The 27,070-nt window shown below is 38.2% G+C and overlaps 1 protein-coding gene across 1 annotated transcript in view; it reads left to right on the top strand.

Annotated features, from left to right (window-relative positions):
• The window catches only part of GALNTL6 (polypeptide N-acetylgalactosaminyltransferase like 6), a 1,377,865-nt gene extending 1,351,029 nt beyond the window's left edge, over positions 1-26,836 (top strand). Inside the window, exon 12 of the mRNA XM_063460019.1 lies at positions 25,986-26,836. Within this exon, the coding sequence (XP_063316089.1) occupies positions 25,986-26,153 (168 nt within the window). The 3' untranslated portion in view covers positions 26,154-26,836. The remainder of the gene's footprint in view (positions 1-25,985) is intronic.
• Positions 26,837-27,070: the final 234 nt, after the last annotated feature.

Raw genomic sequence — 27,070 nt, 5'->3', positions numbered from 1 at the left:
CTGGGCGGGGAGATCTCTGCCTCCAATCCTCCTCCGTTCCCCCCCCCGTCTGCTGAATGCGCACGCGCAGCAAGAGCTGCGCGCGCATTCAGCCGGTCGCCAAGGAAAGCATTTACAATTCTTTCCTATGGACGCTTGCGTGCTCTCACTGGGATTTTCACAGTGAGAATCACGCAAGCGCCTCTAGCGGCTGTCAATGAGACAGCTGCTAGAGGCTTTGGGGGAAGGCCTAACCCATTAATAAACATAGCAGTTTCTCTGAAACTGCTATGTTTATAAAAAAAAAGAATGTTTATGAAAAAAAACCCTAGCTGGACCTGGCACCCAGACCACTTCATTAAGCTGAAGTGGTCTGGGTCCCTAGAGTGGTCATTTAAGTGTATGTGTTTATGCATGCACTGGCGTACATACCGCGGTCGCACGGGTCGCAGCCCCTGTTGCAGCCCCTGTTGTGGCCCCAGCCCACGCAGAGTAAGCGCGGGGGGGAGGGGGGCCACGGATCAGTTTTCGCACCGGGGCCCCATGGGTTGAGTGTACGCCACTGCTTGCAGAGATGTGTGGACTCCTGGAGAATGGACTACTCTCTTCAAATCTAAAATAAATCAAGATTCCATAATTAAACTCTCAAGGTTTTTTTTGCTTGAAAATTCCACTCCTGATATTTTAGACTCCACTTTATGGTCTACATATAAAGCGGTTATTAGAGGCTACCTTATTAAAATAGAAAAACAAACAAAAACTATGATAAATAGAGACGTAACAGATTTAAACATTCAATACTTTAATGTGTCCAAAATGAATAAAGATTTCCCAACCATTCAACTAAGATCAACACTTTCAGAACTACAAAAATAAATTAATTTAAAGATAGAAGAAAAGATTAGAATAACAATTAACAAATTGAGACTAAATACTTACCATCAAAGTAATAAAGTAAATAAGAACTTAACTAAGAGATTAAAAACATAACTCAAACAATAGGGTTAATAAATTGGTTGAGGATCAAATTATATATTCTTCCCCGGAAAAAATTGGACAATTATTCAATGAATTTTATAGTAAATTATACAATCTGGACACCTCTTCAGATAGCCAAGATATTAAAAAATATTTGGATAATACCGACATTCCAAAAATCACCAAACAAGATTTAGCTCAACTCAATTATGAGTTTACGACGAATGAGGTGGAAAGAGAGATCGATAGACTAATAAGACCCCCGGTCCGGATGGATTTAGTAATTTCTTTTATAAAGTAATGAAATAAGAAATAACTGCCCCTTTAACAGCTCTTTTTAATGAAATGGCCAAAAAAGCTAAAAACGCCAAAGGAGCTGCTACAAGCCAATATCCTTCCAATACTAAAACCAAATAAAGAACCAACAGACGTCAAGAACCAATCTCTTTAATCAACACAGATATGAAAATATATGCAGCAATATTAACATGTAGATTAAAATCCTCTGTGGAGAGAGTCGTTCATTCTGATCAGGTCGGTTTTATGCCAGGTAGATCTTCTGATACCTGCACTAGAAGAATAATGGATATCTTGGATAGTGCACTCCGTCGGGGGATTCCATTGGTGACCCTGTCATTAGATGCTGAAAAGGCTTTTGACAGGGTCAGTTGGGGCTTCCTCGACGGAGTATTGACTTCCTTTGGATTCACAGGCTGGATTCATGATGCCATTATGGCACTTTACTCCGAACCAATAGCTAGAACTGTAGGAGTAAATATTCACTCAAGCTGGTTTAATCTACATAATGGCACACGGCAGGGATGTCCCCTATCCCCCCTTCTCTATATCTTAACTTTGGAACCCTTAGCAATTAACATTAGGGCTAATTTGAATATCAAGGGTTTCCTAACTAACAACTTGTCAGGGTCTTACCTGAGTTGGGAGTCTGTAGCGCAGATACGTTGCTCACCCTTGCAGATAGCCACAGGCCAAGGTGGTCAGGTAAGAATTCACCTGGCCTGTGGGGCTGAGCACAGGGGCTGTGAAGGATGAAGTACCAATACGCAGTACAGGCAAGGACTGAACCAGCAGGATTGTCAAGGGATAGCCGAGGTCAAAGGATGCCAGAGGACAGGAACAACAAGGAGTAGCCAAAGTCAAGGGATGCCAGAGTAAACATAGTCAGAAGCCGGGGTCAATAATACGAAGCAGATGAAACAACAGGAACACTGGTACGAAACAGGATCAAAGACTTGACACTGAGCACAGGGCGAGGCTGAGTTTAAATACCCTGCTGTTGACTGATCAGGGTCAGGTGAAACACAGCCAAGTCAAGGTGCAGCCCCCAGAGTAGTAGACAAGCCAGGATGAACAGGACCGGAATCAGTTGTCACTGTCTAAAGCTGCTGTGGCTCAGAGGTAGAAAGCAGGACCAGGACTGAGAAGTTCCCCGGTTCAAGTCCCCTGTTGGGAACTCCAGGAACAGCCACATCTGGCCGTCTGTCTGTCGGGTGAGAACCGTGACACAACTCAGAGGCAAAAATATCACTTTATGCCGATGATATTTTATTAACACTCACTTCTGCAGAATCCTCTCTTCTCCAAGTCTTATCTGCTATAAAAAGTTACTCTAATGTATCTAATTACAAACTTAATATATCCAAATCAATTGCTGTAACCACTAAGGTCGACATCCACAGTTTAAAAGACCTACGAGATAACTACGATTTTGTATGGTCTAACAATGTTTTTAATTACCTGGGCGTTATAATTTCAACTCAAGTTAACGATATTATGGGAATAAATGTACTGAATCTCCTGAAATATACAAAAATAAAATTAAAAGAATGGCGCCTGACCGAATCCTCCTGGATCGGCAGGATCAACATAATTAACGCTTACATCATGCCCAAATTGTTGTATTTATTCAGGATGATTCCCCTTCAAATCCCAGATATCTTGTTAACCATGATCCAATCCAGTTTTCAGAAATGTATCTGGAAACAACAAGACCCAGAATAAGCTCTAAAGTTCTTTCCATGAAACCCCAAGATGGAGGTTTAAACTACCCAAATATCAGAAATTGTTATTATGCTAATATCATTGGTCACATATATAAACTTCAGGTTGAATCGTTTAAAACAGACACATGGTACCAAATTGAATCTGAGGCGGTCGGAAAAGATAGACTAAAAGTTTATTTATGGCTTAAAAACAACAAAAAAGCGACAGAATATTTATGTAGTAAATCACTAATCCTGTCACAAATTATTAGTGCTTGGGAGATGATAAAAAACAACAAAAAATCTCCAACAAAATAATTAGGACATGCCATCTGATTGTCTTGGAAGATAGTATTGAGGATATTTCTTTAAATAACTGGTCCAAACTCCAATGGACGATTGGGGATATCCTCCAGGACGATCAAATTTTACCTTTTGCTGAAATTCAAGCAAAACTACTTCTCCCAATCAAAGAACTCTTTTCTTATTTAAGAATTAAAAATGTCTTAAATAAGTTCTTACTGAATATGTCGCCAAAAATTGATATTCTTATTCAAGCCATCTTTAGATATGCCAACGTTAATAAAATTCTCTCAAAAGCCACTAACCTGTTATCCATCCTTGACAAATGGAAAAATAACTTAAATATTGACATAACTGAGAATGAATGGTGTTCGTCTCTTAAAGACACCCGTAAATATATTAATTGTCAGAACTTAGTTGAATGTCAATATAAGATTATGTATAAATGGTATTTGACTCCACATAAATTAAATAAGATGTATCCAGGTCAAATTCCTCATTGCTGGCGTTGTGGTTATTTAGAGGGAACACTTGTTCATATATGACGGCATTGTAATTCAGTTAAAAGTCTTTGGGAGTGGTCCTTTGAAATACTTAAATGTTTATTTAATATTACAATTAAAAAAGGCCCGGATACAGCACTCCTACATTTAAATTGGAAACTTTCTTCCACTTCTTCTAAGTGCCTTGTAAACCACTGCTTTTTTTCGGTAAAGATATTAATAGCAAGACAATGGAAGTCGCATCTTCCTTTCCAGAGGAGTCAGCTTTTTAATCAAATTTTATTCCAACTTCGAATGGAAAAAGATTTACCGGTCTCCTCCATACACCTTATAAATAAACAAGACCAATACATTAATTGGATTCGAATTCTGGAAAATAAATGAACTAATTTTTAGTTTTCGATAGATAATTACATTACAGTGATGTTTTTTCTAATGTTTAGACTGACCATTGCCCATACTTATTCTGACAGCAGTTCTAAAAGAAAGAATTTATCTTTTCATAAAGATATTCCCAGCTGTTTAGTTGGGGCATTAATCTTATACTCTAGATTAGAACAATTGTAATAAATGCAAGTAATATGTTGTTATTGTTACACTTGTTTTTGTCTTGTATGTAAACTGCACTAGTTTGGCATATGTACGATAAAATGATAACTTTTTTCAATAAAAAGATGAATAAAAAGATAAATGAAAAAAAAAATAAACATCAATACATAAAATAAAAAAATAAATAAAAGAAAATTGTAGTTAAATACCAAATGGTGCAATGGAGTCTGGACTATTTATTTATTAATTTATACTATATAGTATTATACTATATTTCCCCCATTTTTCTCTTTTATGCATTATGTTCCTACATATCCCTAAAAGGAATATTGTGATACTCCAATTTTAGGAGATTATTAGTAAGGTTCTCTAGTAGACTTATCACTTAATGCACTTGTGAATTTGCACACTTATTTTGTATTGCTGGCACTATATTGTGCATTGCACTTTTCAAGTTCACGTTATACAGTATTTTTTTTGTTTGTTTTTTAAATTCTTTATTTTTGTTGTGCACAAAATGAACAAGTAGCCTTGGCACGCCACAACAGCGACGCCTGGACGAATTGGCAGACATTTGCATTACAATGTGTGGCATTTGTTAGTCAGGCACATTTTATGTTATTTATCAAAGATTAACAGCGTAGTTAACATTAAAAGGAAAAGAAAAAAATTAATTAAAAACAGCTAGGCTAGACACAATACGTTTTTGTCAGTAAATAATGAAACAACAGGCTGGGCTAAATGGCAGCGTGTGAATGATTAGCCAAGGTGAGTATGTCAAGATGCGTATGATTATTAAATAGCTTAAAGTCTCGCTTTGTTAAGTATCAAGCATATCAGGCAAAGCGAACATAGTGAGATATACTGTTTGGGGGCAGTGTTATGTGTGCTGTAACCGGCTAGTCTAAGAAGGAGGTAAATAAGAATACCATTATGTGGGCGTCCAACTATGTCGGTATATACACTAAGTGAGTCCCGCTCTATCTGCCGGCAAAGGGACTGGTAAAACAAAATGTTAACTTCAGCCGATGCCCAGGGACGGGAGGCCGTTAGCAGGTAAGTGCTTGAGACTGTCCGCAGCTCTGATGAGCAGCAACAGGTACCGGTCTTTCCACAGCTTGCCGATCTGTCTGCCCCCGGCTCGAGTGGAAGCAGGATCCACGCTGGTCCGGCTGCGGGTGGTTCCTGTGCCGTTGTTCCAGAGCGGATGGTTTTTTAGTCTCTGTAGATGCGGACCTCTCGGTGCTTTTGCACTTTGGGCTCTTGGCCTTGAGGTGTTGTCTCGAGTGGTGGGTGCTTGTGGGTTCCTCGTATGTGGTTTCTTCCTTCCCCTCTGCCGTGCTGCTTGGTGTATGAGAGGTGAGTGTTGGACCTCCCGACGCCATCTGGCGACTCTCCTTTCTGCTGGAGCTGCAGGTTTTTGCCGAGGGGCTCGTGGTGTTGGTCGAGGTAGGTTATTTTTTGTCGCGTGTAGTGCCCCTTGGTGTAGTAAGCGCTCTAGCTTGAGCCAGAAGTCATCAAAGATTTGGTCCAGGTTGGACCTTGGGTCACGCTTTGTCTCGTGGCTGTTTGGGGCCTGCATTGTCCCCGCCATCTTGGATAGGCCTCGCGGCACTACGGTTCTCCCGCACAAGGTTTCTGCCATGTCGGTTCGGGCCCCCTGAGGTGGACCGGGATCACCCCCACCGATCCAAGGGGGGGGTAACGGTTGCCCATTTGGAGCATCCGATCTCCAGGAACCCCGGGCTGGGAGGTCGGCCGCCTCTCCCACCCGGTATCCACTGAGCCGTTCGCCCTCGTGGGCAGTGTTGACTGTCTGGCGTCCGCTCACGGGCCGCATCACCGGTTCACCGTGGGGATACGTAGCAAGTTAGTTGTTTAATTTCTCGCTGTAGTGCTTTTTATTGGTGAGAAGTGCGTGTTAGCTATGTTTAGTGAGAAGCTCTAGTCAGGCACGTCTTCTCTCCCTGGCAGTCAGGCCCCGCCCCCCACGTTATATAGTATTTTAAAGGTATAGCGCACCTTTTTTTTATATTTTATATACACATGGAATGTTTTCTCAGAAAGTTTGCTATGAGAAATGTACTATATGGCCAAAAGTATATGAGAACTCGACCATCACACCTAGTGAAGCTTATTAGATATCCCATCTCAATGTATATATATATATGTAATTTTTTTTAACTTGGGGTTAAGATAAGTGTTAGTGTATAAATCTATTTTATCCTAGAATATTACATGCATATCCAAGTCTGCCAGAGATTGGTAGAAGTTACACGCTCAGCCACAAACTGAATTTGCAGCTGCAGTCCTTAAGAGTACCTGTCATGCCCAAAACTATTTTTGCCTTTTTTTCAGATTAAAATTAATCTATACATTGTGCTTCCAGTGTTGCTAGCAAATGAATAGATTGAGAGAAATATCTATTTAAAAAAAAAAATTCTTGCACCTGTCAATCAATTTTTCAGCATATACTGAGGAATTGATTGATAAAGGAAACCAGAAGAGATCACCCACTGACGTTTCTTCTGCTCTCCAACTTTGCACTATGGTTGCAATGGTAATTCCCTAGCCAACGCTGATTACACCAGTTAGGGAGTATAGAAATGGCGTGACTGTTGTCACTCTGTTCAGAAGCCAGCTTGCTAGCACCAAAGCCAGGGTAAATAAGTCAAGAGACGGGATGGAACTCAGGAGGACGGAAGTGTAACACCCACCTCGGTAATGAGTTTGCTGCAAGGAACGGAGGGTCAGGTAAGTGGTGACAGTTTCCCTTTAATTCAGCCTTTGTACATATAGTGATGTTCCTGGAGAAGAACTCAAGAGTGAGGATCACACTTTGTCTCTCTGGCCCCTCTCTCAGCATACAATATTTGAAGAGGGACTGAACTAATGGCTATATTATGTTTTTTAATGTAGAGTGTGACACACATCAACCACCAAACAGTAGGAGATTTGAAAAACAGGCAGTCATGGAAACTGTTTGATAATTACTGAATTTGCATATTTACGTTTCCTCTAACAGAGTGCATAACATTGGGGCTTTGCAGTTAACACCTAAATAATAGCACATATCAATAAAGCTACAATAAGACTTGCATTATCTGACTTAAAGTGTAATTCATTTTTAAATTATTTTGAAGTGAAAACTTAATTTGTTCATTTTATTCTATAATAATTTATTTGACTATTTTGACTGGTTTACCCTGAATTGTAGAATTCTAACAGGTTTATTTACTACAGGGAGGCTTCAAAGTAAATGTAAAGTTCATTTCAAATTTACTACTAATAATAATAATGTCAGAGTAGCAAAAATAAAAGCATAGTTGACTTAGATAGTTTAGCCCTCTAGCATGCAAACTCATTGAGCAGGGTCCTCAACCCCTGTGTGTCATGCTTACAATTACATGTTTGTTAGTCCACCCATTGTAAAGCGCTACGGAATTTGTTGGCACTATATAAAAATAATAATAAAAATAATAATTCATTTATGCTATTTTTACCTGAAATTCACTTTCAATTCACTGCATAGGGGTAACTGCATAAATTCACTATTATAAATTTATGTATTCAATTACTGCAATTCGTGCTACGAAGATCATTTGTCTGATGGAATAGTATGCACTCACGTGCACATAGCTTGTCTATTTGCTTATTTGTTACTTAATTTATCACTAGAACGCATGTTAGATGAATAATCATCTATGTATACAAATTGCACATTGGACTCACATGAACCAGAAAAGCTGTTAAATGTAAAGTGAATTTTTTTAGTCTACAGTAAACAAATTACAAAGACATTTATCTAATCATGCAACCTCACTTAGCAAATACTAAAACAGTCAGAATTAAACATAGTTTGGATTTCTCATATGTGTATTCAGTCACAGTTACCAAGACTGATTTTTATAATTAAAGTCGAAAGCAAATTAGTTGATTTGTAGAGCTACCTTGTCATGTTAAATATTATATAGAGGAATGATACATACATTTAAAGATCTACACACTAAATCTTGAATCCCTGCTAAATGGCATTCAGTTGTCCAAATCCGTCTGTTTTCTGCCCTGAGGGGAGAAAAAGGCACTGAGAGGGGCTGGGGAGAGAGGGTGGGTGGGGAGGGGAGTTGGAGAAAGAGGTACAGAGAAGGGCTAATGGGAAAAAGAAAAACACAAAAAAGGTTGGGGAGAGAGACTCAAAAAGAAAGACAGAGAGAGTCTGAGGGGAGAAATAGATAAGATGACCGGGGACTGAGACACAGACAGGCTAGGGGGAGAAAGAGACATAAAAATGGGAATGGGAAAGAAAGACACACAAATTAATTGGGGGGAAGAGACACATGGAGGGGCTGGTGATGAGAACAAGACAATTTGCTTGGGGCAGAGATAGACAAAGGCTGGGGGTAGAGAATGAAAAGGGAATGGGGAGAAAAATATACAGAAAGAGGCTGGAAGGAAGCGAGAGACATACAAGGAGGTTTATTAAAACACCATATTTATTGACTCATTGAAATGGAAGATAAGGTACACTAAAGGGTTGAAAGACACAAAAGGGAGGATACAATACACTAACGGCATTAAGACATTCAAAAAGACAAAGTTCTTAATGGGGGTTTAGAGGCATACAGGTGAATAAACTCATTAAACCATTTATCCAAGGACCTGCTAGAACAGAAAACAGTATTTGCTAAACTGTTGCCCCAAATTTGAAAAAAAAAACAAATATCTATAATGTCTTTGTATTTTGTAACATTAAAGGAACACTATAGTGCTAACGCTATAGAGCCCTAGTCACCATTTATGTGACTAGGGCCCTGTTCTGCGACTAATAAATGGTTAATTAACCATTTATTTGCTTACCTTAATCCAGCACCGGGCTCCCTTGACACTGGTGACCCCTCCTCCTCCATCAACGTCAGCTGTGGAGCCGAACGCGCATGTGCGGCCAGAGGCGGGCGCGCATTCACACCCGCCCATAGGAAAGCATTACTCAATGCTTTCCCATGGGGATATTTTTTTTTTTTATGCTGGACTCCGTGAGGACTCCGTCTAAATAGTGGAAGCGGCCTCTAGTGGCTGTCAGGGAGACAGCCACTAGAGGCTAGATTAACCCTGCAGTGTAAACATATGTTTTCAGCTGCAGGGTTAAAACTAGGGGGACCTGGCACCCAGACCATTTCATTGAGCTGAAGTGGTCTGAGTGCCTATAGTGGTCCTTTAAGATGACCCATTACTAAAACTAAGAGGACAAGTCCAAACTCTAAAAAACAGTCTCAGACTATTATCCCTCCTTCAGCAAACTTTAAAGAATGCACTATGCATTCCGGTAGATTGCATTCCCCTGGCATTCCCAGACCCAGATTTCCAGTGAAGTGTGATTGACTGGCATGGTGCATGTTGATGTGAGGCTTGTACACAGACACTCAGCTAACAACATTGATTTCTTGAAGTTTCTGATTCATATTTCTTGTGCTGATGTTTTGAGTATCAATTTAGAATTCGGTATTGAGTGATACCATAGATGAAAAGCGAGTTTTACAAGCGATGCCCTTCAGCAATTGGCACCACTGCTGTCACGTTGCCCACCTCATTCCAGCTTCACTTTTCCATTGAATGCAATGTTTCTGGTGTCCATGTCAGCATGGGATGTTTTATTCTGTTCCAGTGTTGCGAAAACGATGCTGTGCACCATTCCATTGTCAAGACTAATGCAGACTGCTTCACCCATAGCCACTTTTGTCTCCAAATTGATGCAGGCTTGGCGTCATTTTGGCAACATCGTTAAATTATGTTTTGGTGATGCTCTGATGATGCAGGATGCTAGGGCTGTATGCACTTACTCCAACATGAGACCTGTGCTCTGTTTTGGTGTGCAGTAGCTCTAAAATGCACTCATTTGGATACTGTTTATTCTGGTTACTGACTTGTACTCTGACTAGCCTGACCTCTCCAACTCAGACATTGACTCTTTGCTCACTCTGTTGTTATTTGGTACTCCTTTGACATCAGCTTGCCTCTTGACTATTCTGTCTCTGTTTTATACATTAAGCCCAGTCATCACAAAGAAAGAGTAATAGGTTACTCTTTCTCTGTGCTGTCCTGGATTTGTGTAATAATCTCTATAATATCTTATAACATCTACTCTGTAAATGTGCACTTCGTGATTGGGATATTGTTGCAGACATTTCACAAACTGACTTATGGTATCCTATGACATCTTCACATTTAACGTCTCTGAGTGCTTCAGTACAACCCACGATACTGCCAACGTTTGTCTATGGAGATTTCATGACTATATGCAGGATTTTATGTCTGTTAGCAATGGCTGAGGCTGAAAAACCTTATCAACATATTTAGTAGCAGTATCCACATACCTTTGGCCATATACAAGGTTATTCACTAAAATGAGAATTTAAAGGATCCCTATAGGGTCAGGAACACAAACATGTATTCCTGACCCTATAGTGTTAAAACCACCATCTAGCCCCCCTGGACTAGCCAGAAGCTGTAACTCTGCATGCTGTTTGCCTCAAAAAAACAAGCAGTCTGCTGACATCATCAGAAGTGGTAGCCTGATCCAATCACAGTGCTTCCCCATAGGATTGGCTGAGAAAGACAAGGAGGCAGATCAGGGGCAGAGTCAGCATGATTCAAACACAGCCCTGGCCAATCAGCATCTCCTCGTAGAGATTAATTAAATCAATGAATCTCTATGAGGAAAGTTCAGTGTCTGCATGCAGAGGGAGGAGACACTGAATGTTTGGATGCATTTTAGGCAGCCATGACCCAGGAAGGATCTCTAACAGCTATCTGAGGAGTGACCAGTGAAGTTATCACTAGGCTGTAATGTAAACACTGCATTTTCTCTGAAAAGACAGTGTTTACAGCAAAAAGCCTGAAGGTAATGATTCTACACACCAGAACAAATTCAATAAGCTGCTGTGGCGTAGCTAGGGAGAGGTATGGAGGGGCGCCACGTTAGGGGGCGCCAAAATGAGTATTACAACTAATTATTTAATTTTATTTTGATGTAAACTAATGTATCCCAAATACGTTTGCAAGATTGAATTTTGGAGCTCCACAAATATCTTCATTACAAACCAGTTGGCAAGCATGATTTTGGCGCTCCCATTGAGCATTAAGGGGCGCCATTCTACTCATAAACAAATGACACAGACATCCACAATGTAGGATTGCCGATGGCGTTTTTTTTAAAACAAAGATCAGTTCGGGTTCAAATATTATTCTTCATATACTGAAAGTGGCACTGGCATCTGGTTTTAACAATTTACAGGTTGGATAATTTAGAGTCGAATATAGGATTTTACGTGAGTGCAAGGAAGATAGAATAATACTTCACATAAGTTGAAAAGAGAAAGATAGATAACAAGTATTCGTCTCGTTGAATATAATCTGTAGCTTTCTCTCACTTCCACCAGTATAAAACAGTATCTGCCATCCTTTTCTCAGAAGCTATATTCGATGTTAGTGAAACAAGGACAGGGGATTTTTATTTAATATATTTGTTCAATAAATAATGTATTTTAATTCATGTATTTTATTGACGTACTCGTTAAATTTTTTTACCGCGAAAGCGACTGCATTACCTTCAAATTTAACGCATGCGTAAAATCTCGGTATGAGGTTGCTTTAGTGAGTGTCGTCTAACAGACAGAATGCAGAGCACGTGTATTGATGCTACAAGTGTGGGGAATACCAAAACTGACAGTCCAGTGTCCAAGGTACCAATTCTGAAATATTTTTAGTTGAACAACAACAAGAAAAGAAAAGGTTTGTTATGATATTTGTATGATAAATAAATTGATAATTTTTAAACTTGAGTAATATAACTATATGTCAACTATATGCAAATTCGCTAATATTGTACAATGTGTAATTGTATATAATTTGGATTTTTCTTGATATAAATTTTGCCTGGAAATTATTTAATAACAAAATCGATTGCTCTGATCAATTAAAACAATTCAATATAAGAGTTCCACCCTACTTTATAAGAGAGTGATTTTCTATCCTTACCTTTTAATAAAACGAACTCGGCGTACAATTCACCTATAAATAGGATATCTTTAAACTTAAATGCACTAAATAAAATTGAAAACTCGCCTGATATATTTAACTGTTCTCATAATGTCTATAAAAAAATTGTCAATAATTATCTTCACAATTATGTTCATTGTTAATTATGTAATTAACCCCTTAAGGACACATGACATGTGGGACATGTCATGATTCCCTTTTATTCCAGAAGTTCGGTCCTTAAGGGGTTAAAGATTACCTTTGTACCTAATAATTTTGTAAACTTTTGTAAATTTGTGCCATACTGTAATTGGGCTTACGCCTGTAGTGTGGCCAAAGATTAAATAAATAAATAAATATACCTAATTATGTAGTAATACCATGTTGTTTTTGTCTATAAAATTTAACAATACAGATTTCTTTTCAGTTATGCCGGGGAAAAAACGAAGTGGAGCAGAGGGTCGTAAAAGAAAGAAAGAATTAGAAAATGCATCAAAAAAGTCTAGTAAATTACTGGCAAGGTTTTTAAAAAGAGCCAAGACGACAGAAGAAGCTGAAGCCATAAACTCTGTATCTTCAGATTTAGATGACGGCAGTTATCAACCGCCTGCAACGCCAGTCTTAGAACACGAAAGCGAGAAGGTTGAACCATACCGCCAGGATTACAACATACAAGAACATATGATTACGACAGATGCTACTGTTTATGCTGAGGAAAACACCAGAGACGTCGTTGTTGAACAGGTTCAACAAGACGATGAACTTTCTGACAGTGACGAGGACAATGAGATTGAAGAATTTTCTTTTGATTAAGAAGCTAAAGATGGTGTTGTTCTTGTTCCTGCTGTCCTAAGATTTCATGATGTTGGCTACTTAGAATTTGATCAAACGACAAAGCTATCGATAATACCACTTCCTCTTCGTGATGAATTGATAACTCTCGGATCTATACCCTTTCAGCATAGAGGCAGTCTATTGTCAGTAGCAGGTGAACGTTCGATTACTGCGTCAAGGTTTAAACGCCGACTAGCAAATGGAGAGGAAGTAAATTGCTTGTGGCTGTTATATTCACCAATTAATAAAGCTGCTTACTGTTTCTGCTGTCTATTGTTTACATCATCAAGTTCAAACTCACGATCTTCATTTGAGTTAACCAATGGTTTCAACAAATGGAGAAAGCCAGAAAAACTACAGTCTCATGAAAACAGTCTCGGCCACCGCAGAGCTTTTACTACATGGAAGGAAGTTGAGCGGAGGATAATTGATAAAACTGGAATTGATGTCCAGGTCCAAGCACAAATTCAATTGGAAAAACATTGTTGGCGCGATATTTTGAAAAGAATACTTACCTGTATTAAGTTTCTAGTTTCACAAAATTTGGCACTGTGTGGCCATGAGGAACATCTGCATAAGGACGAGGATAAAAATTTTGGAAACTTTCTCTCTGTGATCAAACTTGTTGCTCAGTATGATCCACTGTTAGAAAAACACCTACAACATGCCAGAGAAAATCCAGGTTCAGTATCTTATTTATCACCGGAAATCCAAAATGAATGTATCCACCTACTTGCATCGACTGTAAGGAATCAGCTGTTGAGTTAAATCAGAAAAAACAAGTACTACGGTATCTTAGTTGACTCAACACCCGATCTAGGACACCGGGAACAGCTTTCTCAAGTCATCAGATTTGTGGATGTGGATTTTCAAACTAAAAAAGTAATCATCAAAGAATAATTTTTAGGTTTTGTTCAGATACATTCCAAAGACGCAGCAAACCTTGAAAGAGTTATCGTAGAGAAACGGGAATCTGATAACATACCTCTAGCCGACTGTCGGTCACAATGTTATGACAATTCTGCTGTAATGACTGGGCATATATCCGGCCTTCAACAGCGAATATGTGCCAGAAATCACAGAGCATTGTCTGTCAACTGTGACAACCACAGCTTAAACTTGGCAGGAGTACACTCAGCTAAACAGGATCCAGTTGTTATCACATTTTTTGGAACAGTTGAAAGTATATATTTGTTTTTCTCTCGTTCAACAACTCGTTGGGAAGAATTAAAAAGAGTTGTGCCATTCACAGTGAAGAGGGAGTCTGAAACACGCTGGAGTGCACGATTAGAAGCTGTCAAAGCTATTTATGAAGGACTAGATGAGCTAGTAGGGCTGTTGGAAAAATTAACAGAAGATGCAACTATGACGCCTGACACCAGAAGTGATGCAGAAACTTTGCTGGCAGGTATATTAAACTTTAACTTCCTAGTTTTGTTACATTTCTGGAACATCATACTTGGGAAAATTGATAGTGTCCAGAAACGGTTGCAGGATCCTACTATGAATTTCAAGGAAGCAGCATCTGATTTTGAATCGCTGGAGCAAGAACTTGTCAACATTCGTGATAATTTGAGCCAGATTGCGGTAGACAATGGAAAAACAAAATACACAACTTGGGGAATCGAGGTTGACAGAAGGATTAGACGACATCGGAGGATGCCTGGAGAATTAGCAAGAGATGCAGGACTTTCTGCAGAAGAAGAAATTGCATGTGTTATGAACAGCGTAATTGATAGACTCCAACAGGAGATATCAATACGGTTTTTACGTCTAAAAAAGCTAAACACCAAATTTGGATTTTTACTAGACGTCAAAACTCTTCTCGCTGAGACAAATGTCGATACACTTCGTCAAAATTGCTTCGATTTTGGAAATTTGTGCACAGAAATCGGAGACTGCAAAATGCTGCTCAGTACCCGGACTGAAGTTCTACCGGAAACTCCTTTGGATCTTCTTGGTTTTATTGTCTCATATGGAGATGACGTATTTCCGAATCTGCACATTTCACTGCAAATACTTCTAACAATTGCTGTTTCAATTGCAAGCTGTGAGCGGTCCTTCAGCAAACTGAAGCTTATTTTGTCTTATTTACGTGCTTCAATGGGACAAGATCGTCTGAGTGATCTTGCACTCCTTAGCATCGAAAGAGAAACACTTGAGAATATTAATTTTTACAACGTGATTGACGAGTTTGCAACAGTCAAATCAAGGAGGATCAATTTGTTGTAGACTATGTCTATTCCAGTCATGTATAATTAGTAGAGTATATTTTATTTTTTTTCAAATAAATTGTTTACAATCGTATAGAGAATTATTAGTCTGTACTCTATTTCATTAAAATACCAGATGCTTCGAAAATGAACCATATAAACCGTAAAATTTCAAAATTGTCTTAGGGGCTCAGACTGAGCCCCCAGACTCTGTCGGTCCGAGAAGGGGCGCAGACTTTGTGTCATGTCCCCGGGCGCAGATGACCCTAGCTACGCCTCTGATAAGCTGTAGCTGTTCTGGTGACTATAGTGTCCCTTTAACCCCTTAAGGACACATGACGTGTGTGACACGTCATGATTCCCTTTTATTCCAGAAGTTTGGTCCTTAAGGGGTTAAGGTAAATTCAAAGTGAATTTCAAATTTAAGGTCAAAATAGCTGGACTGGAAACATTCTCTAAGTAAATAATGCTTTCAGTTCAGCTGCTCTGGCCTTAAATTTAAAATTCATTTTGAATTCACCTTAAAAGTCTCACTTTAGTGTATAAATCTGCTAGTGTATATAAAATGTAACAATGCACAAAAGGCAAATTTGTTTATTTCAGTAATCTTTGCACCAATGTTCACCTGCCATTTGGTCACCAATATTAAATCAGCTGAATATCTATATATGTTTTATAAATAAAAGACGAATTGCAAACACACTCACAGTAGAATAAATGTTAAATAATCCTCCAGTTTTGTATAAAAACTTCATATTTATTGACTCATTGACAAACACAGCAACATTTTCATTTACGCAATGCCTTTTCCAAACCATTGCCCCAGCACCCTATTTTGATACTCCACTCAAACATACCAAAAAAAAAAAAGAAAACTACTTTTACCTAGCAGTTTATTTATTTTTTTCTCTTAGCTGGAGGTGCTGAAATGCGATCCATTTGAAAATATTTGGGATCCGTTAATTTTTCAGTCATTGGAGAACACAGTGATCCCTAGAAAAATTCTGTCATACAAACTGAAATGAAAAGAGTCAGAAAAAAGTAGCCGAATTTGCTAAAACAATTTTAGCAAACAGTTATTGTGTCCTTCACTAGGAACTGAAATGAACTCAGAAATTGGTCATTTTCTCCAAGATATATAACACAGGGTTATTCGAAAGATAGTAGCAGAACATAAAATTGGAAGTTGGAGCAAAGAAGACTGAATGGCGTTCTCACCACCCATGCTGCAGACACATTAAGCATCAGCAGAGCACCAGTCAGATTAGACCTATTTATTTCATCCAAGAGGAGGCGGTGAAGAATCAGCATTTGTCATTCTAAGCCTGTGGGAGCTGTCAGCGCAGCTTACTCTGAGAAGGGTTTGCTTTCTTTTTTTTTTTATGTATTTATTTGTAATCCACAATTGGAGGGGACTGTTATCAGTATATTGATAAAAGAGAGAGGGAAAGTCAAGCGCCCACACACATATGGGCTTTAACATGTAAGTAGGTAACATATATAACTAAATTACATAACATATTAAAATGAGTAGTAGTCATAATATATATATAAATATGATGAGCACAGATAAAATACCCGTTGTCTTGCCCCTCTCATTGCAATGTAAATAGGCTGTTGTCCACATAAGGAGACTGTTTATTTCAACAGACCAACCACATACCAATCTTGCAGTTAAAGGGACTCAAAACTGCCCAATAACAAAACAAAACAAAAATACTCTTTAGTAGATTATATCCACAATGAAGATATGTATGCAATTAATTATGCATTATTTTATTGCGGTGTATCTAAAATAAATTGCAAAAGCTGCAGATCTCTTGTTTGCAGCCTTTATAAGCCCTCCCTTTCTTCCCCAGTTCACAATCTCTGCGGTTGTCAAATCGCATAATTTTCAATGCAGCTCAATGAGAAAGTTTTGCAAGGCAGGTGCTCTGGGCAATTGCTGCCTCATGATTTTATTTCCACTGAGCTAAACAAACCAGGAAGTTACAGGATCGGTTGTCTGATTGACAGCCGGTGAGGTATAACAAGGTTAATTTATAAAAGTGCCAATTTCTTCTAAAACCTGCACTTTTTTGTAACAGGAAAAAAAAACAGGACAGGCTCTTTACATGTACAGCATGTCAACATGCTTAGAGGTCTGGAGTGTCCCTTTAAACCAAGAGGAAACAAAAGAATGTGAAGTAATATCCAAATACAAGTATTATTTTATTACAGAATATTGACACAGAGAAGTGCAAAGAAAAAAAAACTTTGATTATTCTTAAACATATTTATTAGGACTACAAGTATTCTTAGTAAAATGATGACACACTTTGTCATGCAATGTGTAATTATGGAGTTTATCTGTTTTGTGCCACAGCACATGTGCATGCACCTGAGGCATTATGCTGTGTCAACCCCCCATGAGGCAGAGGTAAGTATTTTACTTACCTCCACTGGACTATTTACCCCAGTAAATGCTGAAATTACATTTACTGGGTTGAAGAAATGAGGAACTGTCACTTCACTGGATCTTTGCACAATTTATATTTAGACTTGTTGAGTAATCAAAGCATAGCATTAAACAGAATGGACTGCCATTTTTATAGAATCATTACTGGGCAATGCATGACTTGGTGCAAAGGGTATCCAATTATGCAACAGTATAATTCTATTACAATACTCTAGTGCAGGGGTAGGCAACCTTTTAGCAGTACTGTACCAAAATAAGATTGTCAAGTCCTGTAACGTGCCGGTCCTAGTTTTTTAAATTGAGGTGTGTATGTTGCCGTAGTCTGCTGGTTTTATTTATACTGCAGTTGTTTGTATTGTATTTGTGACGAGACCAATCTCACCACATTGCATTGGAGAAGCCTGGTTGCCTGCCTGCTGCCTTTTGACTATGGACCGGCATTTAAATACTTTATTTTCCTATGCAGAAAGGTCTATTCATGTATTTCTGCTCTGGCGTTCGGTAGATTCAAGGATTTACTGAATGAACTCATTTAACCCAGATAGCTATGCCATGGAGCCTATTTGTGCAATAAAAGACTTTGGCTCCATGGCAATTGAACTGTATGTGTGTGGTCTGAGAGCCATTCAGTAATAATGTGCACTCAGACCTAAGCTATCTGGGGATATCTTGCATGTCTGTATTTTATGTAATAAATGTAACCTTGTGTATTTTATTGTATTTTACTGTCTTTTTACTGCCATGTGGTTAATGGAGTTTTGTCTCTGTCCTTGGAGATAATTGGATTACTTCCCAATTATCTCCAGGATAGAGGGGAGGGATTGTAATGTACTGTGGGAGTGTCTGAGTGTATTGTACGTGTTTATTGGTTGTTTTCCAAAACCCTGTGGGTGGTACTAATGTGTATATAAGAACAATAAACCCACAGCTCTGTCTGTTCACTGCTTGACCCTCAACACGGAGCTTTGTCTTGTTCTTGGGGGGATTTACTGTATGCTGTTCCAGTTTGACTGCTAGGAGTGTAAACCTATTTGCATGTTTTTTCCTATTCGGCTGTTTACAGCAGTCGTATGGTTCCGGTTCAGCTGTTTATGGCATTCATAAGCTTCTCCGGTTCGGTGGATTGGTGTCTACAGTAGCTGTGCCTGTGTCTCTGGAAGGGGCTGTTAACCTATTTTATGCCTGGGTGTGCCGTTACAGTATTTGTGTGTATATGAGCTATTATAGTGTATATATTCATGAGTAGTTTGTGGTATTGTGTTTATTACCTATGAATGCCGGCTGTGTATGGGGGCTGCTTGTGGAATTGTGCTTGTGGGTGATATATCACATTGTGAGTTTGGTGGGGTGTGTATGTGTAGGGCTGCTTGGGGTATTGCATGTGAGAGGCTGCTTGTGGGGTTGTGTGTGTGTATTTTGTTTGTTAGTGGTGTTTTATTTGTGCGGACTGTGTGTGTGTGTTTGTGTGTGAGCTGTTTGTATTATTAGTATGAGGGATGTGGATGTCTTCCCTGGGGTCCAGTGTGGACCATCATGGCCAGGTACAGGTCAAGGGCAGGAACTGTGATAGCTGCTGCAGGCTGCTCTACTCCAGTGTGGATTCCCATTTACAAGTGCTGGGAGGAAGTGGTCTGAGATCACTTCCTTTACGTGCTGCAATGCATAAAATAAGGATTGTCATTCACCACCTTTTCACATTATCAGATATCTGAAGTTCCACTGGGACTCATGATAGGCCATAGAGGCCTGTTTGGCTCTAGCAGCCTTGAGTGCTGTGCAAAGATACCTGGAGTGCCGTGCATGGCACACATGCCATAGGTTGCCTACCCCTGCTCTAGTGTTTAGTGATTTCATTTAAAATCTTCTTCAACCTCTGCTATCGATGATTTGCAATAGATTAAAGGAGCACTATAGGTTCAGGAACGCAAACCTATATTCCTATCCTATAGTGTTAATAACACATGTAGAGTCCTTGTCCCCCCCCCCCCTTCTCCTCTTAAAAAAAACTCACCCTATTTCCAGTACCATGAAGTCCCGCCAATGCTGGATCCGCCCCCCATTCCGCCTCATTGGCTGAGATAATCAGAATTGGGGATTTCCACTAATCACAATGCTTTCTCATAGGAAAACATTGGATTGGCTGAGATTGGCTGATGATCTCAGCCAAGAACATAGGGCGGGAGCAGGGGGGGCATGGCCAAAGGCCACCCTAGTCAATCGCATCTCCTTATAGAGATGCATAACATTAATGCATCTCTTTGAAAAGCGTTCAGCATCTCCATTCAAAGTTTACATTAAACAACCTGCACGGACTAAGCTGTAGTTGTTCTGTTGACTGTAGTGTCCCTTTAAGGTATGTATTTGGATACTGCTAAATAAATATGGTTTGTCTGTTTGTTTGTTTTTCATGTTTTTGTCAGTGCCTAGAGTCCACTAGATTTAGTAGATTATAGGCACTGAAAAAATGTGGAAAAAACATACAATTTTTATTTAGCAGTATACTAATACAAACCTTATGAAAATGCAAGGTATACTATATGAATGGTCATGAATCTGTCACTAATGTTTACTTCAAATCCTTTTATGAGTTTAGCTCCTAGAAATGTTAAAGGGAGGAATTACTGATTTTCATTAACCTGGGCGATTGCTTTTATTAAAGTTCTTGTTTAATACATTTTAGAGCCACAGAATGACACTGCAAAAGGCATTAACAAGTCTTTAAATCAGCAATAAAGGTCATATTTTCGGAAATTCCAAGTGCTTTGGAACTGAGGCTTTGACGAGCCACAAAATGATTCTCTTTCATGTGTACATACTGTACAAAGTTCATGTCATCACCGATCCCCAGGAACAAGATAATGAGAGGGGCTATTAGTACTATGTGGGATAATGACTGCAAGAAAATAGCATGCAGTGAGAGCTTTGATTAGTTTGCAACATAACAAGAGACTGTAAAAGAGCATGCAAATGTAGTATTGAGCAAAAGCTTATGAGAACAGTTCCCATCACAGAGCAACTTTTTTGTTTTTGTTTATTTTTTATGTTAGACAATACTCTTGGCACTGCTCAGTGTGCTTTATTTTTATATGGAAAATTATTTTCAAGTATTGCAAGATACTAAGCATAGTAAATTTACCAACATCCCTTTGAAGAAGCCCTTCTACTTGCAATTATGTTCATGTCATTTTTATGACTATACACTTTAGCCTGATGAGAAGTTCATCTCCATCATACACAAGGAAGATAAATTCCCAGCACTATTCCTAAGTTTACATGACTCTAAAGTATATTGAAATATTCTAGCAGTAAAGAAAAGGAGAAGTTGATGGTATCAGACACACTGCACATTTTTTGCACAATCTGCAACAGCTTCTATTAGTGCCCTGTATAGTACAGATTCCTATTTTTTTTTTACTATACTTACTGTATATAAGCATTGTGCGAACAACACATTTTGTCCTTATTAGATCCACATACATTTGGTATTTATACTACTGTACTTGACAACTTTACATTTGTTCTCAAGTGCTAATATTTCAAAAACAGTAAGGTAAAATTATAAATGAGTAGACATTCTAATACTTTTCATCTCGCTATATTTATGTTATGGGTGTTATTGTGTCCTAACTTGTGCTGTGCTTGCTGTGTGTCTTATGTTTCCGATAAATGGTTTCTTTATTTTTAATGAAAGCTATTTGATAGTAAAGTGGATAATACACATTGTGGGTGGAATGAAATGAGGAGTCTGTTTAATTTTCTTTTAAGGACGTGGTAAAACCGTTATGTTTTATTTAGGCTCAGCACATTTAATCATTGTATTCACCAACAGCATTACAACAGGATAACACCAGACCCTAAAGCTTAGGAAGAGATTAGTTTCATCTGTGAAATATCCACTTATGGGACTGAATTAATCTCTTTATATTTGTTCCTTCCTGCTTCTCAAAATACCTGCATTAACATGAAAATAGACAGAAAACAGAGATGCTATTTTGTGATAATTTGCTTATCAGAGCACTACAAAATAAAATATAGCAGAAATAAAATGGACTTTAAGTCAATATAAAAAGCTCATGTGTGTCAAGTGGTAAGATAAAGTAAGTGGCAAGCAGTAAGGGCGAAATGCTTTTATTATCAATTCCTCGAATGACTGTATATTGTTTGTTTTCATAGTACCTGAATATAGAAAATGTATCATCACCCCATGATCAAATACCATGTGCAGTACTTCACCACTGCTATTAGTCTCACCATAAACAAGATGTTATGTGCACATTAAAATATAAACAAAATTACAAAACTACAGTAATCCAGTGCTAAGCTGTGTGCCTGTCTACTAGAGAAATTACCATCAGAGATGCTTTCTAATTTTACATTACTGTGAGTGATATGGATAAGTAAATGCTGCCACCTCAACAATATACTATCTATCTCAATTGCAAAAAGCAGAATGTTATGCATTTTAACTGCTGCAAAATCATATCTAATTACAGGCTTAGTATTCACAGAGCTATTGCCATGTCACATTATTATAGGCAACTGATATGGTGCGCACATTAGCTGTAATAATCTGCAAGGCTCAGAGCCCACATTAAAATGTTTATGGTTATTCAGTTTTTTGCTGACAGTTGGTCCTCAAGGAGCTTTGAAGACAGGCATTAGCACATTCTGGGATGACCCAGTGGTTAAATATAGCACCATATCCATTCTATATTCTACTGCTAGGCGTGTGTTACATTTAGTAAAAGCACACGTTTTCTGGAATAAATCCAGAAAATAAAATATTGTCCGTGTTAGAGGAGGATTAGATATGCATTAGATATCAATCTATCACTCAAAAATATATTGTTCATTTATTTACATTGTGCTTTTTATTTTCATGAAACAATTCAACATTCTATTGCGCTATCAATTTTGTAGTCTGCTGACCTTAGACTGCATGTGTTACATAAATTGCATTATTAGGTTTACTTTGAATTCCAAATTTGTAGCCTAAGGGTAATAAGTACTTGGTGCCTTGTTAAATTGAATTAGGTACTTAATATGCACAAAATGAATTAAATGCATTAAGTGGTATTTACTAAAGACATCTCAGTCAACAAATAGGATAATGGATATTTTGTGCCGTCATGCTGGGTGCTTTTCCATTATTAGGATAGCCTTAGTGATTGTCACAATAAAAAAGTTAAAGAAAAACTTCAAATCACTAAAGCACATCAGATTCCTTTGTCTTCTTTTATAAAATGCCGAAAAATGCTTCAATGCTTCTCTATGATAAGCATTGTTGGCAGATCCTGAGCATTGCCTCACATGCGCCCTACCTCACAATACAGTACTATGAGTGGGGCAAGGCTGACTTGGCAAGACAGTGTAACAGCTAGATTACAGGTAAATAACTTCAGCTTTAGGAGAATCGGGGTGGGATTATATTGAAAGTAAAAAAGGATACTCAAATACATTTCTTTCTACATTTAAGTGTTTCTTTAATACTGTAATGAAATGTAGCAATGCAAATGGATCCATAGAGTAGTAACTTATGTTAGACTGTGACATCACATATTGGAAATCTGAGAACAGCTAAAGTACCGATGACACCGATGTTTCACAATAGGTGTCATGTGATATATTGATCTGAGAGATTAAATTAATCTGAGAAAGTATAGCCCCTGCCATACCCCCTCCTATTTGGGGGCAAATTAGGAATGCAGCTAGAGGTAGGCTTAATCCCTACTATAATATTGCCAACATTTGTAAACATTCTACGCAGAGATATACAAAGACACACACTCAGATATATACAGTCACTAACACACAGAAACATATAGTAAAAGACACACCCACATACATACACACTGAGAATGCACAGAAATAGTTAAAGGAACACTATAGTCACCTAAATTACTTTAACTAAATAAAGCAGTTTTTGTGTATATCATTCCCCTGCAATTTCACTGCTCAATTCACTGTAATTTAGGAGTTAAATCACTTTGTTTCTGTTTATGCAGCCCTATTCACACCTCCCCTGGCTATAATTGACAGAGCCTGCATGAAAAAAAAACTGGTTTCACTTTCAAACAGATGTAATTTACCTTAAATAATTGTATCTCAATCTCTAAATTGAACTTTAATCACATACAGGAGGCTCTTGCAGGGTCTAGCAAGCTATTAACATAGCAGGGGATAAGAAAATCCTAATTAAACAGAACTTGCAATAAAGAAAGCCTAAATAGGGCTCTCTTTCAGGAAGTGTTTATGGAATGCTGTGCAAGTCACATGCAGGGAGGTGTGACTAGGGTTCATAAACAAAGGGATTTAACTCCTAAATGGCAGAGGATTGAGCAGTGAGGCTGCAGGGGCATGCTCTATACACCAAAACTGCTTCATTAAGCAAAAGTTGTTCAGGTGACTATAGTGTCCCTTTAAGGGAAACACATACTTCTAGCCACCTTGATATGGGCCATGGGGTGACTACACCACCAAAAGCTATGTGCTTCGAATGTGAGCAGATTCCAATACTCATTTTAGCCCTGACATAAACCCACAAAATGTGACAGCAACTATGCTGTTGCCACTTTGTTTTCATTCACAAATGTTGAGAGGGCAAACTTTAACCTCTCCCTGTCTCAATCTGCTTGATAGATTCCCATCTACTCCAATCTGGAGTCCAGTGGGGAAGAGGATACTAGTATTCTGAGAAGGAGAATGAGGAAAGGGGCGTAGCAAAAAAAGCATACTGAAGACACATCACGCTGTGATGTATAGAAGCCCTTCCCGCTTTAACAGCATTTCATTCATAAGCCCTTTAGCCAAGTGGCTGGACGGCATGAAATATTTTTAATATTTTTAATAGAGATATCTAAACACACTATGTGCCTTGTAAACTACTTTCCAAATGTATGACTGCATATTTTATGATACCCATATTGTGTTAAACACTATTTTATATGAATTTAAATTGTGCGTGTATAAATACTATAAAAGTAAAAAAATGGAACCCATGCGATAATTAATGATTAATTCTAGTCATAGCTAATTAACAAAATTACATTTGTATACTTGTCTTTATAAAATATCAACGGTCAGTGTAAATATTAAAATACAGGATTTTGTTGTGTATTGATCATTTTGTTTAAATAAAAATAAAAGTAATTATGTTACTATTTTATTTGCAGAGTCTGTTTATTATGTGTTTATAAACCTTTAACTTACATTATCAATGCATTTTAGTATTTATCGGGAATGGTGTTTCAGATACAATAGATTGAGAGGTTGATATTCATTTCCATCACAGAATCAGAACTGACACTATGCAAATTTAACATTTCTGGCTCTGACAGCTGGGAGCTCAGAGGCACATTATACATTGATCCAGAGCAGGTTGTACCTAATTGAATCTAAACAATAATGTGCTTTGGTTTTGTTTTTTCATGCAAATCCACATATTAGCCATCTCTACACATGAGTTTAATGTTTTGTTCTCTATAATACACCGTCTTTCTGTCTAAATAGAAGTGGTCAGCTGACTAAACCTAACTTTTTCTCCACAATTGATCAGAACCCTTCAAAACTGTCCTGCCTCTGCATTTTGCTTCGTCTGCTTTAGTTTTCCAATAGTTTTGCCACTAGTACATTTCTAGTAGGACAGATGGTCCTGGAATGTCTACCCCTTGATTCCACCTACTGTTGTTCAACTACATTTCCCATAAATCTCATGCCTTTTTTTTTTTTTTTATCTTCATACTCATATCGATCATTTTCTGGCAGCTGGAGGGTTAAGGTTGAACATTCCTAATATGGAACATGATTCCCTATTCCCAAAGGAAAGGGGTGGGCATTCCAGGACCATCTGCAGATGAAGCAAAATGCAGAGGCAGGACAGTTTTGAAGGGTTCTGCTCAATTGTGGAGAAACAGTTAGGTTTAGTCAGCTGATCACTATAGCCATTGTTTTTGTCACATTCCACATTATTGGAGAGCACTGGCCAACGATGGTCAGATGTTGACCTGTATCTTAATGTTTTGCTATAATTGTGCAAAAGCAGCAATCCAGCACCTTTAAATTTGTGATACTTCATAATAATTTAAATCAAATTTTAACAAAAGTTATTTTTTCTCTTCTCCTGTCCCCTTAGGATAAAACTTTGTTTCATCCTGTAAGCAACAGCTGCGTCGACTGCAACCCAGCTGAGAAAAGAATATTCATGAACAGATGTGACCCTCTCTCTGAAACACAGCAGTGGATATTTGAGCACATTAACATGACAATACTACAGAAATTCAACATTTATAATAACTCTTAGGAAACTGGTTACATCATTAACAATAAACTACAACTGAGTTACAAGAGTCATGATTTCAATTTCAACGAACTGGGAATTCTTGGTTTGAGGATAACTGCAAAAAAATGCCACTTACAGGCACGTGCCACGAGATGTCTTCAAATCCAGAGAATGCGGATGAAAATGAGAACTGGTGCAGTTGATGAGAACTTGAAACATAATTTCCTTGCTGGTCAAGGCCAATCTTAACCTTTGGAATAATACTCTGTGCCACCACAACGGAATGCATTTTTAAACTAACTCAGGAACCATCCTGCTGTAGTGTGTAGCTGGAAATTAATGGAGTATGTTCTTCCTTTTTTGATGGGGGGTCCGGGAATGGACTGCATGATTAACATGAGTCTTCAAAAGCACCACAAATATAGCCTCCTGACATATTCAAATAGGACATTTTGAGATGACAATGATAAGCAATTAAATGTGGTATTACTTTTCTTAAATTAAGGGGTTAACAGGTTTAACTCTCCGGTTTCTGCAAATGCTTTTAGAAAACACTCCGATACCTCTCTGGCCACTGAATCTAAGGCTAGACATTGAATGAAGAACTTTTGGGTATAGCATGATATAGACTGTATAATGGTGAATCATTTTATTTCTCCTTAATATCTGAAACATAAGCTGTTGTTTTTTTTTTGTTTGTTTGTTTTTTTAACTAAAAGAGCTAGAATAAATCAATCTTGTTCCAATAAATGAGCCATTCTCGTCTGTGGTCATTGATACAGATCCAAGGACAATTCTAGGTAATTCTACGGCTGAGATATTTTTACTTTAATCCACTATAAAAATAAAAAATGTCTATAAGTGCAAGAAATAATAGGTGCATTAAGTCATGGAAATATAAACAGACCTAACAGTAAAGGTAGCCAACAGATTGTCCT

This window comes from Pelobates fuscus, chromosome 6 (genome assembly GCF_036172605.1).
Source record: "Pelobates fuscus isolate aPelFus1 chromosome 6, aPelFus1.pri, whole genome shotgun sequence".
Classification (NCBI taxonomy): Eukaryota; Metazoa; Chordata; class Amphibia; order Anura; family Pelobatidae; genus Pelobates; species Pelobates fuscus.
Note: the sequence above shows the minus strand (reverse complement) of the source record. Positions and strands in the feature narration are given on the sequence as shown.